Source organism: Crocodylus porosus, unplaced genomic scaffold (assembly GCF_001723895.1).
Source record: "Crocodylus porosus isolate Cpor-Errol unplaced genomic scaffold, CroPor_comp1, whole genome shotgun sequence".
Classification (NCBI taxonomy): domain Eukaryota; kingdom Metazoa; phylum Chordata; order Crocodylia; family Crocodylidae; genus Crocodylus; species Crocodylus porosus.
In genome coordinates, this window is record NW_017728886.1 from 209,208,119 (window position 1) to 209,222,893 (window position 14,775).

A 14,775-nucleotide genomic window follows, 5' to 3' on the forward strand; every position below is an offset into this window, starting at 1 on the left:
TCTCCATGTTGTCCACATCCCTCCTGAAGTGCAGCACACAGAACTGGACGCAGTACTCCAGCTGCAGCCTGACCAGTGCCGCATAGAGGGGGAGGATCACCCTCTATGATCACTCATGACCGTCCGTCCTCCTGGAGGTCATCAATCTAGAACGGGGCACTGGCCTTTGAACAGCAACTCATGGCAGAAGCAATGAAGAAATGTGTGGCCAGAAAAATGAAAACCTTCCATATCCAGTCCTCATTGTTCTCTTGCCCCTGTTTCAGCAAACTGTTCAAGGCAATCATCAGGCTTATAAACCATCTACATACCCATGCGACCTAGCCCCCACCCCCCTCCTTTATCTTTCTTTTCTCTTTTCATCTCCTTTTTCTCTCCTTTCTCTTTTCTCCCTCCCCTTTTTTCTTTTCCCCTTTTCTCTCTTCTCCTCCCACCCCGCCTTGCTGGATGTGGTCATCTTCACCCAAGAAGGACAACAATCATCATCATCACTTCAAAACCCCAAAACAAAGTCCATCTGATTACCTGTGACAGCACACTACAGTTTCTCACCTATAGCAGACGGAGATACTCAAAAGAGGTGAGAGGAGGGTGGCATGCAGATTGGCAGCAGGCCTTCTTGAATTTGCTGAGTTCTCTAAATTTCCTTCCCCCTCTCCACATTTATAGATGGTTGGTTCTAATAGTCTAATAAATGATCTCTGATTGGTTATTTAAATGTCCTTGTTTCACGGAAACTTGTAAAACTGACTGAACCAGATCTCTTGTGAACATGGAAGGTGTCAATTAGTTGGGAGAAACTGGCCTGTTTCTGCTTTACCTTAGTTTATGGTCTTCTTTGACAAGGCTATTTTGCTTTGCAAATTATCTAGGCATCTTAACAAAAATGTATTATAGCAAAATGGAATCTAATACATTCTGTTACATCAATCGCATCAATCATTACTACTAATATTATAAGATAAACTTATGATAAAGAACATTTGTATTATTTAATGTATGGTCTTCCCTTATAATATCTCCTTTCAGGCCCTGTGCTTTCTTTAATTGCATCTCATTACTGGTTAACTTAGACATGTTGATGGCTTCCTTTACTTTGCTGACCAAGCTAGTTGTCACCTGTAAAGGTCCATGCGATGGCCGTTCAGAAACAAGCTTTTTCACTTAGCCATACTTCTACAGCTAGGACTAAACCCCCTGCAAATGGACAAGGCTAGCACCAGGAAGCTGATGAAACCCGTAATATGTGCTGGTGGGGGGAGCACATATTATGGGTTTCATCTAAAGTAGTTTCAACTTTCACTACTAAAAAGTAGTGAGCAGAGATGGCACAGAGCAAGACAGCTGGAATGTTTAATTTGCCACATCTGCACCGTAACACTAGTTGGCAGAACCCCCTTATAGAAATTACAGTTGCTGTCCCTAGGTGAAATACTTATTAAGGACAGGTTACAGAACCAAAACTCATCTTCTGTTGCTCAAGTAATGCCTTACTGGACTGGGAATTGGTGTTGGCTATGGGGGATGACCTGGTAGGGGAGCTGCAGATTTGTGGTCACCGTGGGGACAGTGACCACCAAACACCTGAATTCACCATATATCATTGGGTAGGTAAGATAACTAGTAGGGTGGAAGTGCTTGACTTTAGGAAGGCTAACTTCAGTGTGCTTAGGAGTCTAGTCAATAACACACTGCAGAAGGGTATTGGTGAGATGGGAGTCCAGGAATAGTGGTTTTTCCTAAAGGAAGCAATCCTTCGGGCACGGAGGGAGACTATCCCAATATGAGGGAAAAGGGGGAAAGAAGCCAAAAAACTTCCTTAGCTAAACAGGGGAATCCAGGGGAGCCTAAGGGCAAAAAAAGAAGGCACGTAGGCAGTGGAAGCAGGGGGAAGCTACCAAGGAGGAGTATAACTACTTGGTCTGCACTTTCAGGGAGGCAGTTAGAAAGGCCAAAGCAACTACAGAGCTGAGACTCAAGAAGGGGAGGAAGGAGGATCTGAGTAATTATAGGCCAGTCAGTCCCACCTCCATCCTTGGAAAGGTCTTTGAAAAGATTATGAAGGATCATATTTGTGGGAGTTCAGCAGGTAAAATATGCAGTAGGGAAACCAGCATTTATTTGAAGCAGGTAGTTCATGCCTGACCAATATGGTTTTGTTTTATGACAGGGTCACAAAATGCTTAGGTGCAGGAGTAGAGGTGGATGTCATTTTCTTGGACTTTAGCAAGGCCTTTGATACAGTATCTCATCCTATTTTCATAAATAAGAGACTGTGACATAGATGTTTACATGGTCTGGTGTGTGGCAAATTGGCTTAGTGGTCACACGCAGAGAGTGGTAGTAGATGGGTCAGTATCAACCTGGAAGGATGTGGGTAGTGGGATCCTGCAGGGTTCGGTCCTTGGACCTGTACTCTTCAACATCTTCATCAGTGACTTGGATGTGGGTGTGAAGTGTACTCTGTCCAAGTTTGTGGATGATACTAAACTGGGGGGTAAAGTGCACACTCCAGGGGGTAAGGAACAATTGCAGGCAGACCTGGACAGATTGGAAAAGTGGGCAGTAGGATGCAGTAAAACAAGGACTAGTGCAAAGTCCTGCACCTACGGTGCAAAAATATCCAGCACACCCATTGGCTGGGAAGTGACCCTCTCAACAGCACAGAAGCAGAGAGGGATCTCGGAGTCATAGTGGACTCCAAGATGAAAATGAGTTGTCAGTGTGACAAAAACATCAGCAAAGCTAACCACACTTTATCATGCATCAGCAAATGTATGACAAATAAATCCCCACTATGCGGCATTGGTCAGACCACAGTTGGAGTACTGCATCCAGTTTTGGGCACTGTACTTCAAGAACGATGTTGATAGACTTAAGAGTGTCCAGAGCGGGGAGCTACTTGTATGGTTAGGGCAAGCTCTATGAAGAGAGACTGTGGGACCTGGACCTCTTCAGCCTCTGCAGGAGAAGGCTGAGAAGTGATCTTGTGGCCACCTATAAATGTGTTAGGGGGATGCAGCAAGGGATCGGAGATGCTCTGTTCACCAGGACATCTCTTGGGGTAACAAGGAACAGTGGTCACAAACTGACAGAGAACAGATTTAGGCTAGATATCAGGAAAAACCTCTTCATGGTAAGGGTGGTCAAAATTTGGAATGGGCTTCCAAGGGAGGTGGTGCTCTCCCCTACCTTGGGGGTCTTTAAGAGAAGGATGGATAGGCATCTGGCTGGGGTCACCAACACTCTTTCCTGCCTAGTCAGGGGGGTCAGATTCAATTATCTGTTGAGGTCCCTTCTGACCCTAACATCTATGAATCTATGAAGTACCATTCGTCTCAAGCCAAACCAAAGAAATAAAGCTGTCTCAACAATCCAGGTCTTCCTTAAGACCTTACCCCAGGTAATTATGACTGTTTGGCACCTCTAACAAGTCATTGGCCCTCTTATCTATACAGAGGGTAACTCAATTTAAATGGCTTCTCATTTTGGGGGGGCAGGGAGGAGCCTTAATTTTAAACAGAAACAGATGTGAGCAAATAAATAGCTTTTAATTTTTTTCGTAGTTTATAATGTTGAACTAAATGGAATGATTTGTAATACTTTTAAATGTCTCACTATTTCAAACCATTAACAAAATATACGTAATTTCTGCTGATAAAAAAATGGAGATTTACAAAATTATGATCACCAGTTGCAGATTTTATCAAGAAAAATATTGAAAAAGTAATAAAATTGAAACAACATTGCAATTGTCAGAAGCAATTTTAGGTTTGCTTAAAAATATAAATTAATTTGCCAAAACCAAGCTAAATTTATCTAAAAAGCTGTTTTAGGTCAATTTTTTAGGTTTCAACTTGCTGCTAAACTTAATAAATATGTAAAGCTGGAGTTGTATAGGCTATATTAAATTACCCTTTTTTCTTAAAAAAAAGACCTCTATCAAAATTACGCACTCTTTTTTTTTAAATGACTTCAGCTTTTTTGCTGTATTCTGCACTAACACCCTATGCAGCAGGCAACTGCCTGCATGTCTCACTTACCAAATGTTTGATGACAACTCCTTGAAGGAGGAGAAATCTGTTGAGGGGGAGGAGGCAGGAAAAGTAGCTTTCAAACTGCATGTTGGGGAGCCACAGGAAATGAGACTTAGAAATGCAGTTGCTCCATAGTGCTGCCTAGAGCCTTCCTCTTCTTTTAGAAGTCAGTCGACTGCTGTCTAGATCATTAAGGGGGAGTGCAGATTTTCTGTGGAAGTCTGTACTTCAAGAAGAACAATTAGCTTCTGACAAATATTTATTTGAACCTCTGACAGGCCCCCAAAGGAGCACATGTAGAGCATCTGCTCCCTGGTCCAGCTACTCCCAAGAGTCCTGTCCCTGCGAAGTTGTAGTCAGGGTCTTCATTGTATTTGCAGCAAGACTCATACCAGCCAACATTTACTCCTACAGCTGCCAGCAGAGGGCTGGACTTGTCCCTTTTATCAGGACCTGGCCCAATACTCACTGAAGTCAATGGCATCAGTCTAATTATATTCAGTGGGCAATGGATCAGGCTGGGGGTAGGGGAGAGAGAAAACAAAAGCTGGAGTGCAAAAGTGCAAAAGTTTGTCCCCTTCCCAGGGCCTGAGCCAGAAACATGTGTCAGTAAAAAAAAATAGTCATGCCACCAGAGATTACAACCACCTCCCCCAGTGCCCTTCATGGGATTACACATTTAGCTGCTTGTCTTCTTCAGGACATTAAAATATTGCTCAGAAAACTGTAACAATCTGTAGTATTGGAAGCATAACCAATTTTCTCCCTGATTTGAATTATGAAAAGAGAGAAAGTACAAGCAGTTAAGAAGAAACAAGATCTGTTCTATAAAGGAGCCAAGATTTTATTTTTTTCCCCCCTGACATATGCCAAACAAAGCAGAAGAAACAGAAGAATTTGGCACCATTAAAAAAACAGTTTGTAGAGAAAAGAGCTGAATACATGTGGCCAAGCTCCATGTGGTTTTAAAGAGAAAACTTTCGTTGTGAAACTTTCAATTGGCCAAACTTATTTTGGAAGTAATGCAAATGAATATTAGCTGAAAAAGTATGTGCATTCAGTAATGCTATCAAGCAATGATAAATGGAAAGTATCTGTGAAGATTTAAATTGGAATTCAAAATCTATCTCATGCTCAAAAAAAAATCTATGCGTACACCTAGAACTTTGAGCAGTTTTGTGATCTTTACAGAAAAGAAAAAACCCTGCTCATCTTCTTAATGCAACCATGTGCATGATGGAAACAAACTGGATTTGAGTAAGAGGGCAGACTGTAACACCCATAAAGCGCATCTACACAAGATGTTACAGTGGTGTAGCGATGCTCTATAGCGCTATAGCATCGGCAGTCACAAACCATGATGCCACAACTAGGTCACCATAGCAACGCATTCCCTCAGGATAGGGCATTGCTGTAGCAATATAGCAGCCAAAAATAACCATGCACTGCTGGCACAGTACAGTATGGGCTGTTACCGCACCATCTTTTAATACTTCCAAAGGGAAGTACTAAATGACATTGCAGTAACAACAGCGCCATAGGGCCATGTGTAGGGGCACGCGCCCACAAGTGCACAAACACTGGAGGAAAAGGTATAGTGCAACTTACATAGCCTACATAAAATACATCCTTTACATCAGATAACTTAGTTCAATTTGTTTCCATAATTGGTAAGAGGTGAGCTTTTCGGCGAAAACATATTTATTATTAACTCCTTGAGCCACAATATAGAGGATATGGGCCATGAGCAGGTCAGGGAATCTGCTGCTACACAAAACAGTTTGTCCTCCCATTCCAAGACAAGGATCCACATAAGGGATTATTGCAGCCATGTGGAAGCATTTTTCTTCTTATAGCACCTATGGCATTCAGCTACATTAGTCACCAGATCACCAAGTAGGGAAGCACTCTTATTCCCTTTTTAATATAGGGAACTGAGGCAGAAAGAGACTGAGGAACTTTTCCAAGAAAATACAGACTACTGGTGACACAATCAGCTGCAGAATCCATTTCCTCCACATCCCAGTCTAGTGTTTTAACTAATCACAAGATCATTCATCTTTGATCATCCTGGGTGGATGACAGGAAAAGGTAAGCCCTGACACTTCACAGTTTGAATACCCCAGTTACATTTTTTTGCCTTAAACAAGGAAAGTGACCATTTTCCCATCATTATGCCTGCAGAAGTGAAGGTGAACTTCCCTTTGTATCTCTCAAGGGGCACTAGACTTAAGATGCACCACCTTAGCCACATCCACACAAGTGTGGCCATTTGGTTCCCCAGGGACAACTAGCAGCAGTGCACCTTATGCTGCTGCAAGTTATCCCCAAGGAACCCTGGTGCGTAGCAAGTTACCCTGAGTGGAGCCGGGGAGGCTGGGCCATCACTGGGCTGGGCATAACAGCCTTACCTGGGGTCCAGAGAGCCTCCTCGGGCTACAACAGTGGTGATCCTGCTGCTTGAAGCGCGGCTGGCTCTGGGCAGCCCAGCTCCACTTCTGAGTGGTGCATGGCTACCTCCATGTGTGCTGCTCTGCCTTTTATTTCCGTAGGTTTTTTTGACCCCTGGAAAACAACTGAATGTGAAGTATGTGATGCCAATGTCTGCGACGCCATATACCACACAGCCGCACTCATCTGGACATGGCCTTTGTCTCTTTTTCTGTGTCACCTTAGATTTCACATAACTTCCTAATTAAAAGTTATCTAGTAACTTTACTTCAAAAATATTGACTAAAACTAATTTGTTCTGTGAATACTCTGCATAGGATCTATTTTTTCTGGCTCATAGCTGGACAACTACCAACACTTTGAGTAAGGTACAGTTAGTTTTTTTAATACATTCTGTACATTTTATCAGCCTGTACATATTCACAAGTTACTGCTCCACAGTTAAAAGTAAATTAAATCAGTATTCAAATAATAAATTAAATTACTGTCCATTAGTTAAATTATTTTATTTCCAGAAGTTACTTGTTAAAAGAAGAAAGAGAAGCCAAGTTCCAGTAGCATTACTTAAAGAGAAAGATGGTAAGAGTTTTTCTGCAGCAATGTTAGAAAAACAGAGAAGGAAATTCTATGGAATAAAGTTTCTCAAGTGAAATAAATAAACAGAACTTTCTTGTTTCTTATTTTTGCTGAAAATAGCTTTGGGATTCTTTTTCCTGGCATTTTTTGTACATTTACTGGGTTGGCACATATCAAGGACTTCTGGGCATTCACAAAGAACAGAGCAAATTCAAAGTAATGGAGATCATCGCCTACAAAGTAGGTCAATAGAAGTGGGAGGGAAAACAAACTGTTGCTAGGTGGCAGTGTACCTTAAGCAAAGAATATTATATAGATCATAGACTCTGGAGACATTTGTTACTCGCTAGCATATATACACAGTTGCTCTTATAATATTATATATACACAGTTGCTCTTATGATGCTCTTATAATGTTACCCTGAGGGCCAGAAGCTTAGATTTACATGATTTCAACTTTTCATTTCAGCTGGCTAAGAAATGCCATTGCCTTTCAGGTCAGCAATTATGCAACACCCACAACAGAATGGTTCCAGAGCCTTTTTTTCCCCTCTAGAGGTTTGAGATCCAGAAACCCAGTAAACTGAGTACTGTACCTCTTGAAAAGACGAGAGATTTGCAAACTTGGTTTCACTCAACTCCTGCTCAGCACTAACAGAAACAATGCAAAGAAATAAATGTTAACTGCAACTTATCATATTAAAGAATCCAACTGGTTATGAAATGTAAGTGCAATATTTAAAAACAGAAGTAACAAAATCCTTCTGGGCTATTTTACAAATTAAAAAGTGTTACTTCTTCCACGCTTATAAAAGAGTGTTAGCCACCTTAGTTCTATTAAATTGCAGGGTAAAGACAAGTCAGACAATATAAGTAGAAGATGAAAATAAATAAACATAGGGTATTAAAATACCTGCATTTGTACTTCTTCAATAGCATAGAACAAAACAAATTGCCAGGACAAAGAAGCAGGTAAGAAAACAAGAGGTTACATTCTCCAATATCCTTCTAATCTGTCCTTCCTGATGTTCCCTCAAACAGAAGCCTACCTTAACATATTGCCTAAATTAGCAGAAGTGGTAAAAAAGACAAGCTGATGACATCTCGTGAACTACAATTCACTTGGTAAGAGAGCTGTTAGCAGGCTCACAGCTTGTCACAAAGAAAGATAAGAAGTTCTGGAGGCAAAAACAAAGTTGTCTTATTTTTCGGAAATAATCTTTCTGGGTTCAAAAAAGTGATCTATTAGAGAAGAATTTTAGATAAAATTCAGTGGGATTTTTCTGTTTGTTTGTTTTTGTTTGGAGGGAACCTAAAAGAATGAAAGGATAGAAAACTGAACACAAACATACGTCAGGCTGTAGCCAAACTCTAAGTGGGCAAATAAGAAAAAAGCATTCTTTATGGTAAATGTATTCAATACTTGCCTTCTTTGGGATTCTTGCCCCTTTCTCTGATGCATTTGATATCGATCACTGTCCATTTGATACCGATCACTGTCCAAGATAGGATAGTAAATTGGATGGATCTGGCTCGGTATTTCAATTTCTATGTTGTTACAGTGTTAAATTCATGCAAGTGAGATGTAGCATTGCCCCATTCATTTTACAGAATTTTAACTGTGAAACCTAAGAATGAGAATTAAAAGAACTGGGTATGTCTACACATGCGGTAGATCTGGGAACAGTCTACTTGTGAGTAAACTACTTGTGAGTAAATGCTCCTGGGCAGGTGTCTACATGTTACAAGAAAGTGGGACCAGATTTGCTGCTAATAGCAGCAAACTACTCCTGTTCCCGGGGCCCTGCAATAGGCCTGTGCCACTACCAAGCTGTCTACTGGCCAGGGCTAGGACATTGCTCCTTGCCCCCAGGAGACTGCCTGCTGGCAGGGTGGGGACAATGTTTCCCTGCCCTGGCAGCTGGTAGCTCCCGGCCCCAGCTCCCCAATCGGGACATGGGACTTAGAAAAAGCTGCAGGGGAGAGGCAGGTCCCAGCCCCCTACCCCAATCCACCGGTGGGGCAGTTAGGCTGGGCAGGGAATCCTCACTCAGCTGGTGACTTGCTGCTACCTGCCCTACCAGTGGATAGGGCAGGGACTAAGAGCCAACCCACCCCTGCAGCGCTTTCCAAGTATTGCATCTCAATTGCCTGATCAAAGTGCAGGGCTAGGACCTGCCCCTGACTGGGACAGTTCCCAACCCCCACTCTGTGGGATGAGGATCTTCCAGCACTAGCCCATGACATCAGATCTGGCAATGGGAGATAAGGATCTCTCAGCCCACCCCGCTGCCCCCTCTGCTCCCCAATTGCGACAGTGAAGCAGGGGCTGGGAGATAAGGATCTCTCAGCCCCCATTCCCCAGTCATGATCTTGGAGCGGGGAGTTTGGAGATCCCTGCTGCTGGGGCAGAGAGACATAGTCACTGCCCAGCCTCTGGTGGCAGAGCCCACCCCAGCAGCAGGCAGCTCCTGGGGGCAGGGAGCAGTCTTCCACCCCTGATAGCCAGCTGGCAGGTAACAGATTTTCTCCTGGCCAGGCATCTATGCGAGCACTACTGCACAGTAACTAATCACAAGTAAATTTGCTACTTGCATTTGCACGTAGTAAACTTACTCACAATTAGTGAAGTTTACTGTGCAGTAAGCATGTGCACGTGTAGATGCGCATGCTTATTGCACAGTAAAATATACTACTCTGCAGTACAACATCTCATGTAGACGAACCCACTGATATCCTTAAACTAAGTTTTCAGGAAAATCATGCAACTAATGTTCTTATTCATAATTTTTTCAAGAAGCTTTGGTAGCAAGCACAATACTCAGTACTAAATATCCTCAAGTCAGGCCCTAATATAAGAAAGGCTACTTCTCTGAAAGATTAAGGTTTACATTAAAGGTCAAATACTGTTGATCTTAGAGATACTACTGAGACTTCAGTAACACAACTGCTGTGAGTAAAACAAACATGTGGCTCTGTGTGCTACTAACCCAGGGGTGGGCAAAGGGAGACCCAGGGGCCAGATGTAGCCCACCGGGCCATTCTATCCGGCCCATGGGGCCCCTCCAAAATTAAGAAAATTTATATTTATCTGCCCCTGGCTGCCTGTCATGAGGCCCTCGATGGCTTGCCAAAACTCAGTAAGTGGCCCTCCACCTGAAATAATTGCCCATCCCTGTACTAACCTCTTAGCTTAGACAAACAGTCTGCAGTCAAGAAAACCTGTTTGAAAAAGAATTAGAAATAACAACACCACCAATTCAATAATGGGAAGAAAGATTGGAATTATCTTAAAAATATACACTAAAGAAACATACATTAGCAAGTGCTACCAGGTTTTGTTATTATTAGAAAAACTTTTGAGGAAGGGAGGAGCTCTTTCTGGAGCCAAGAAAATTTCCCCAACAAACCCTTTAAATTAACCTTTCCTCCTACCTACCAAGAGATAGATTTTCTGTAGCATGCAGGAGGCAGGCAACCCTATCTGACAATGAAGTTTAACTTAAAATATTTCCCCTGATTAAGAAAACTTTTGTTCTGGTTCTATTTCTGCACCGTGACGTTAAACCTTGGCAAAGAATGAAAAAAAAAGTTCTTTATATTATTATTGCCACTGGCATTCAAAAGATAAATATTTATAAAAAGGGAAACCCCCTTTTCCTTTTTATGCAGTTGCCAAATAATATATTTAAATAATTTAATAATGAAGTGTATTTACTTAATCCTGAAATCTTGTTATGGCTGACTAACACCAGTAGTAGTACAGAAATGAACAAGCAGCAAAATAATTAAATTCAGTAACATTTCAGTCTTACCCACTACTGTTTTGAAACAGGCCCCTCCAAATACTGAGCCATCCTGGTTCAGGAAGCTGTCCTGGATCAGCAAAACATAGAAACTCACCTGTAGGCCCCAGTGATGATGATGGGACTTAATTTAGGTATACCCTTAAGCATCTCATTAAAACATGGCCATTGCTCCCTCCTAAGATTTTTTCCACAGCCCACTTTGAACAATACAGCAGCTTCAAATAAAGGTGCAATACCTACTCCCAAGAACCGTAGTTATTGGAGAAAGCTTCCGACATCGTCCAAACATATAAATTCCAGTCCATGCTCTGTAACTGCAGAGATTGTGCCAATTACAGACTTCACAGAATATTCAACTCATTGGCTCCATTTCTTCAGCAATTCAGTAAAACTTTACTGACATGATAACCTTATCAAAGGGCTGGCTTACACTGCAATGGTTTACCAGCATGCGTTGTTTAGACAGGCAATTTTTTTTGCCAACAAGTACAAATACAGATAAGGTGCCGTGTATCAGCATAACCCATTGCAATTCCTGAAGCAGGATAAAGCAGACTAGATAAAAAGCACTTACATACTGTTACAACTGAGTCCATATTAGAGGGGGTTCTCTATTTCTATACCACCAACATAATTAAAGCAGCAACATATTCTAATGTAGACAAGCTGTAAAAAATATGGACTTGTTCAGCTTTTTGTCAAAGACAAATATGAGCCTCCACAGATGGGGGTTTTGTACGGTTTGTTCTTTGTCCCAGCAGTGTCCAGTTCTGATTCAGTGCTAAATGGCTGGGCATCTCTGCCTCACATCTCTCCTTTTTCACAGGTTCAAGCACAATTTTCTCACATAACTCTTTGAGAAAAAGTCAAACTTAAAAACTTACTTTGATGCAGCAAGATATTACACTTGTATTGACACACTATTGAGGGAACTGCAGTAATTTAGCAAGACGATTTTTTTTTATTTGCTTTTTCCAGTGACTCATATTGGTGTTCTAGATGCTGGTCTAAATATCAACGAGTTCAATTCACAGTAATTCTGTTAACCTGAGAGCAGTTTTGTCTGCTGAGGAAGGTAGGGAGTCCTACTTCCAGGGCCTCGTAGGATAGGTCCAAATAAATTATTAGGAATCAGATTTTTTTTAAAACTGAAGGCAGTTAGTTCTTTCACACATATGGAATATATTGCTATAAGACATTGTAAAGGCTGACACAATTTAAGCAGTTTCAAAAGAGAATAGGCCAGATAGGTTTATCAGGTGCTATTAAACCTGTTAATGATTATGTAATCTCTAAATGATGTATAAAGAGGACTTCCTAGGCCTCTAAATGCTGGAAGCTGTAAGGGAAGAGGTGCTAGGGACAGATTCGTTTAGTTAAACCCTGTATATATACTCTCCCCGTTATTGTCTTCCTGTCAATTTGTTTTCCCAGGTACAGTGAGCCTCTATAAGCCTCCCATAACAGGAAGAAAGAGAAAACTGGGATGCGAGTGTGATTCCAAACGGAGCACACCAGCCAGTGCCCACTGCCTCCCAAATGAGTCCGAGGAGCCTGAGGATGCTGCCCTGTGGAACTGTGCCCAGAGACGTGTGTGCAGGAGGGATTACTTGGTTAAGACCACTTAACCAGGTTGGAGTAATCTCAGTCTCTTTATTAAGAGAAGGAACAGGTCCTCTAAACCAGGGATGCTCCATCTCCAGCCCGCAGGCCAAATGTGACCCGTGCTTAGAATCTGGCCTGTGGTTATCCCCACAGGTTGCAAAATTTGGCAGCGGGCTGCAGTGGCAGTAATGCCACCTCTCCCCAGTGCCAAAATTCCAGGTCCTACGGGGCCGGCCAAAGCCAGGCCACAGCCTTCCCGCTGTAAAGCCAAATTGGAGCCAGGCCAATAACGCCTTCCCCCCTGTGGGGTTAGGTCATGTCCCCCCTGCCCTCCACCCAGCAAGGCCTGGGCTGGGCCATGCCACAACCCCTCCCTCCTCACACGGCCAGGCTGGGACTAGTCCAAGCTCCCTTTCACCATGTGGCTGGACTGGCACCAGGCTGCCCCCTCCCCACTCTGCATGGCCAGATGGGGCCTTGCTAGATCCGGCCCATGAAGGGATTGGGCGCTGTCCATCTGTCCCACCGGCCAAAAGGACTGAACACCACTGCTTTAAACCAATGGTTCTCAAATGTTTGGGGGTCAAGCACCCCCTTTAAGTCTGTAGCAATACTGTGCTGAACTTATTCACTAGAGGACAATTTCCAGCATTACTATTTGAAAGCTGCTACCACTTGTTAACAGTTTCCAAAAATGAATATAAGAGGTCAGGTCATTTATATATTTACATTGGTTTTATATATTAATATAAAAGCAAAACTCAACAGAAATACTGAGGATATTATTTTGTTTCTTTATTTCCTCTCAAAAGAAGAATTCCCACCCCCCACCCTCCACCTATAACACATGCCCAACTCATACATGTACCAGGTACCTGTAAAAATCAAGAAAAACTACAAGAGTGGAGAGGGAAAGAAAAAATGTGAGGCAAATGCTATTTCATTGGTCATGTTATTATTATCTTCGTTGGTGCACCGTGACTCACTCAAAAAGATGATAATGTATTTACAGTTCTACAGGACAAACTGAAAAGGCCATAGGACCTCTTAGCCTCTCTGATTATACATTACACACCAGGGCAAAGAACAGGGAAGGCTCAATATTATAACTCAGCTAGGTAGGTGCAACTTGCAAAGCTCCCGCTCAAGGTGCTAACTAAAGGTAACTACATTTTTGTCACCTTTATTTCCTGCTGTCTCTGGCATGTAGATGAATGCGGCTTCTCTAGCGAGGTGTGATAAGAAGCATCCCATTGGAGTTACCAAACACGCATGCAGAGCACCTGACCTGTTTCTTGGATGCCCTTCTCTTTGGTGAGGGCTGGGGATTGCAAAGATTCACGGAGCTGATGCTGGATGAGCCTTTTCCCAACGCTTGGGCGTGTGCCACATTTTTCCGACGTGCAGGTACAGGCAAGGCATTTGGCAGCTTGTCGGAGCCTACCCCAGCCACGCAGGATCCAAACCCTCGCCTCTTGCAGGGGCCGTGCTTTCGTGGTTAGGCGGCTCTCCGGGGCCCCGACCAGCCAGAAGTGCATCCCCATCCCCCCCCGGCGAGGGATCGCTCTGCAACACGAGCTGTGGCAGGTCTCTCACTTGGGGCCGGCGGGGTGACACCTGGCCATGTGACCTGAGGGCATGTGCTGGGGTCAGGACGGGGACTGGGGACGTGCCACGGAGCCGTGTGAGGAAAGGCACGAGCCGCGCAGCCACGGGCACCAACAAAGCCCCCGCGAGCAACATGGGGCGCTGCATCCGCGGTAAAAAAAAATAAAAGGCGACAGGGGGCACGGGATCTGCAGAAGGGATCAGGGTTTGCACTGCAAAACCCCCATCTTAGAAAGGCAGATGGCTTTAGACCGACACGGCTCCCAGCTCTGAAAGGGGGGAGCCCCATGGAAATGGCAGCAGCTGCTTCGCGATCGGCTCCTGTCTCGCAGCAAGAGTTTCTAAAAGTATCTCGGCGGGGAAGGGGATGCGGAAGGTGCGGGGGGGCGGGAATCCCAGCCCCCGCCACTCCCCCGGATCGCGCGGGGAAGCAGCTCTCCCCGCCGCCGGGACAGCGCAGCCCCGGGCTGAGCGAGCGCCCTCTCCCCGCCGCCCTTTACCTTCTCCTGCCGATGGCGGCCCAGAGCAGCAGCGCCGTGGCGATGGCTAGGCCAGAGGTGCACAGAAGGGACAGGTCGCAGGAGGCCATGGCAGGGCACGGCCACGCACCGAGCCACCGCGCCGGGGAAAGTTTGTGCGCGCTCCGTGTCCTCGCCCCGCGCCGCCTCCGCCAGGGGGGCGGGCCTGGC

At 44.0% G+C, this 14,775-nt stretch overlaps 1 protein-coding gene across 2 annotated transcripts in view; it reads right to left on the reverse strand.

The window, feature by feature from the left end:
- The window catches only part of LOC109319078 (25-hydroxycholesterol 7-alpha-hydroxylase), a 177,581-nt gene extending 162,812 nt beyond the window's left edge, over positions 1–14,769 (reverse strand). For both annotated transcript variants that reach the window (XM_019548594.1, XM_019548602.1), the window contains exon 1: positions 14,587–14,769. In XM_019548594.1, the coding sequence (XP_019404139.1) occupies positions 14,587–14,675 (89 nt within the window). In that variant the 5' untranslated portion in view covers positions 14,676–14,769. The remainder of the gene's footprint in view (positions 1–14,586) is intronic.
- Between the last annotated feature and the right edge of the window lie 6 nt (positions 14,770–14,775).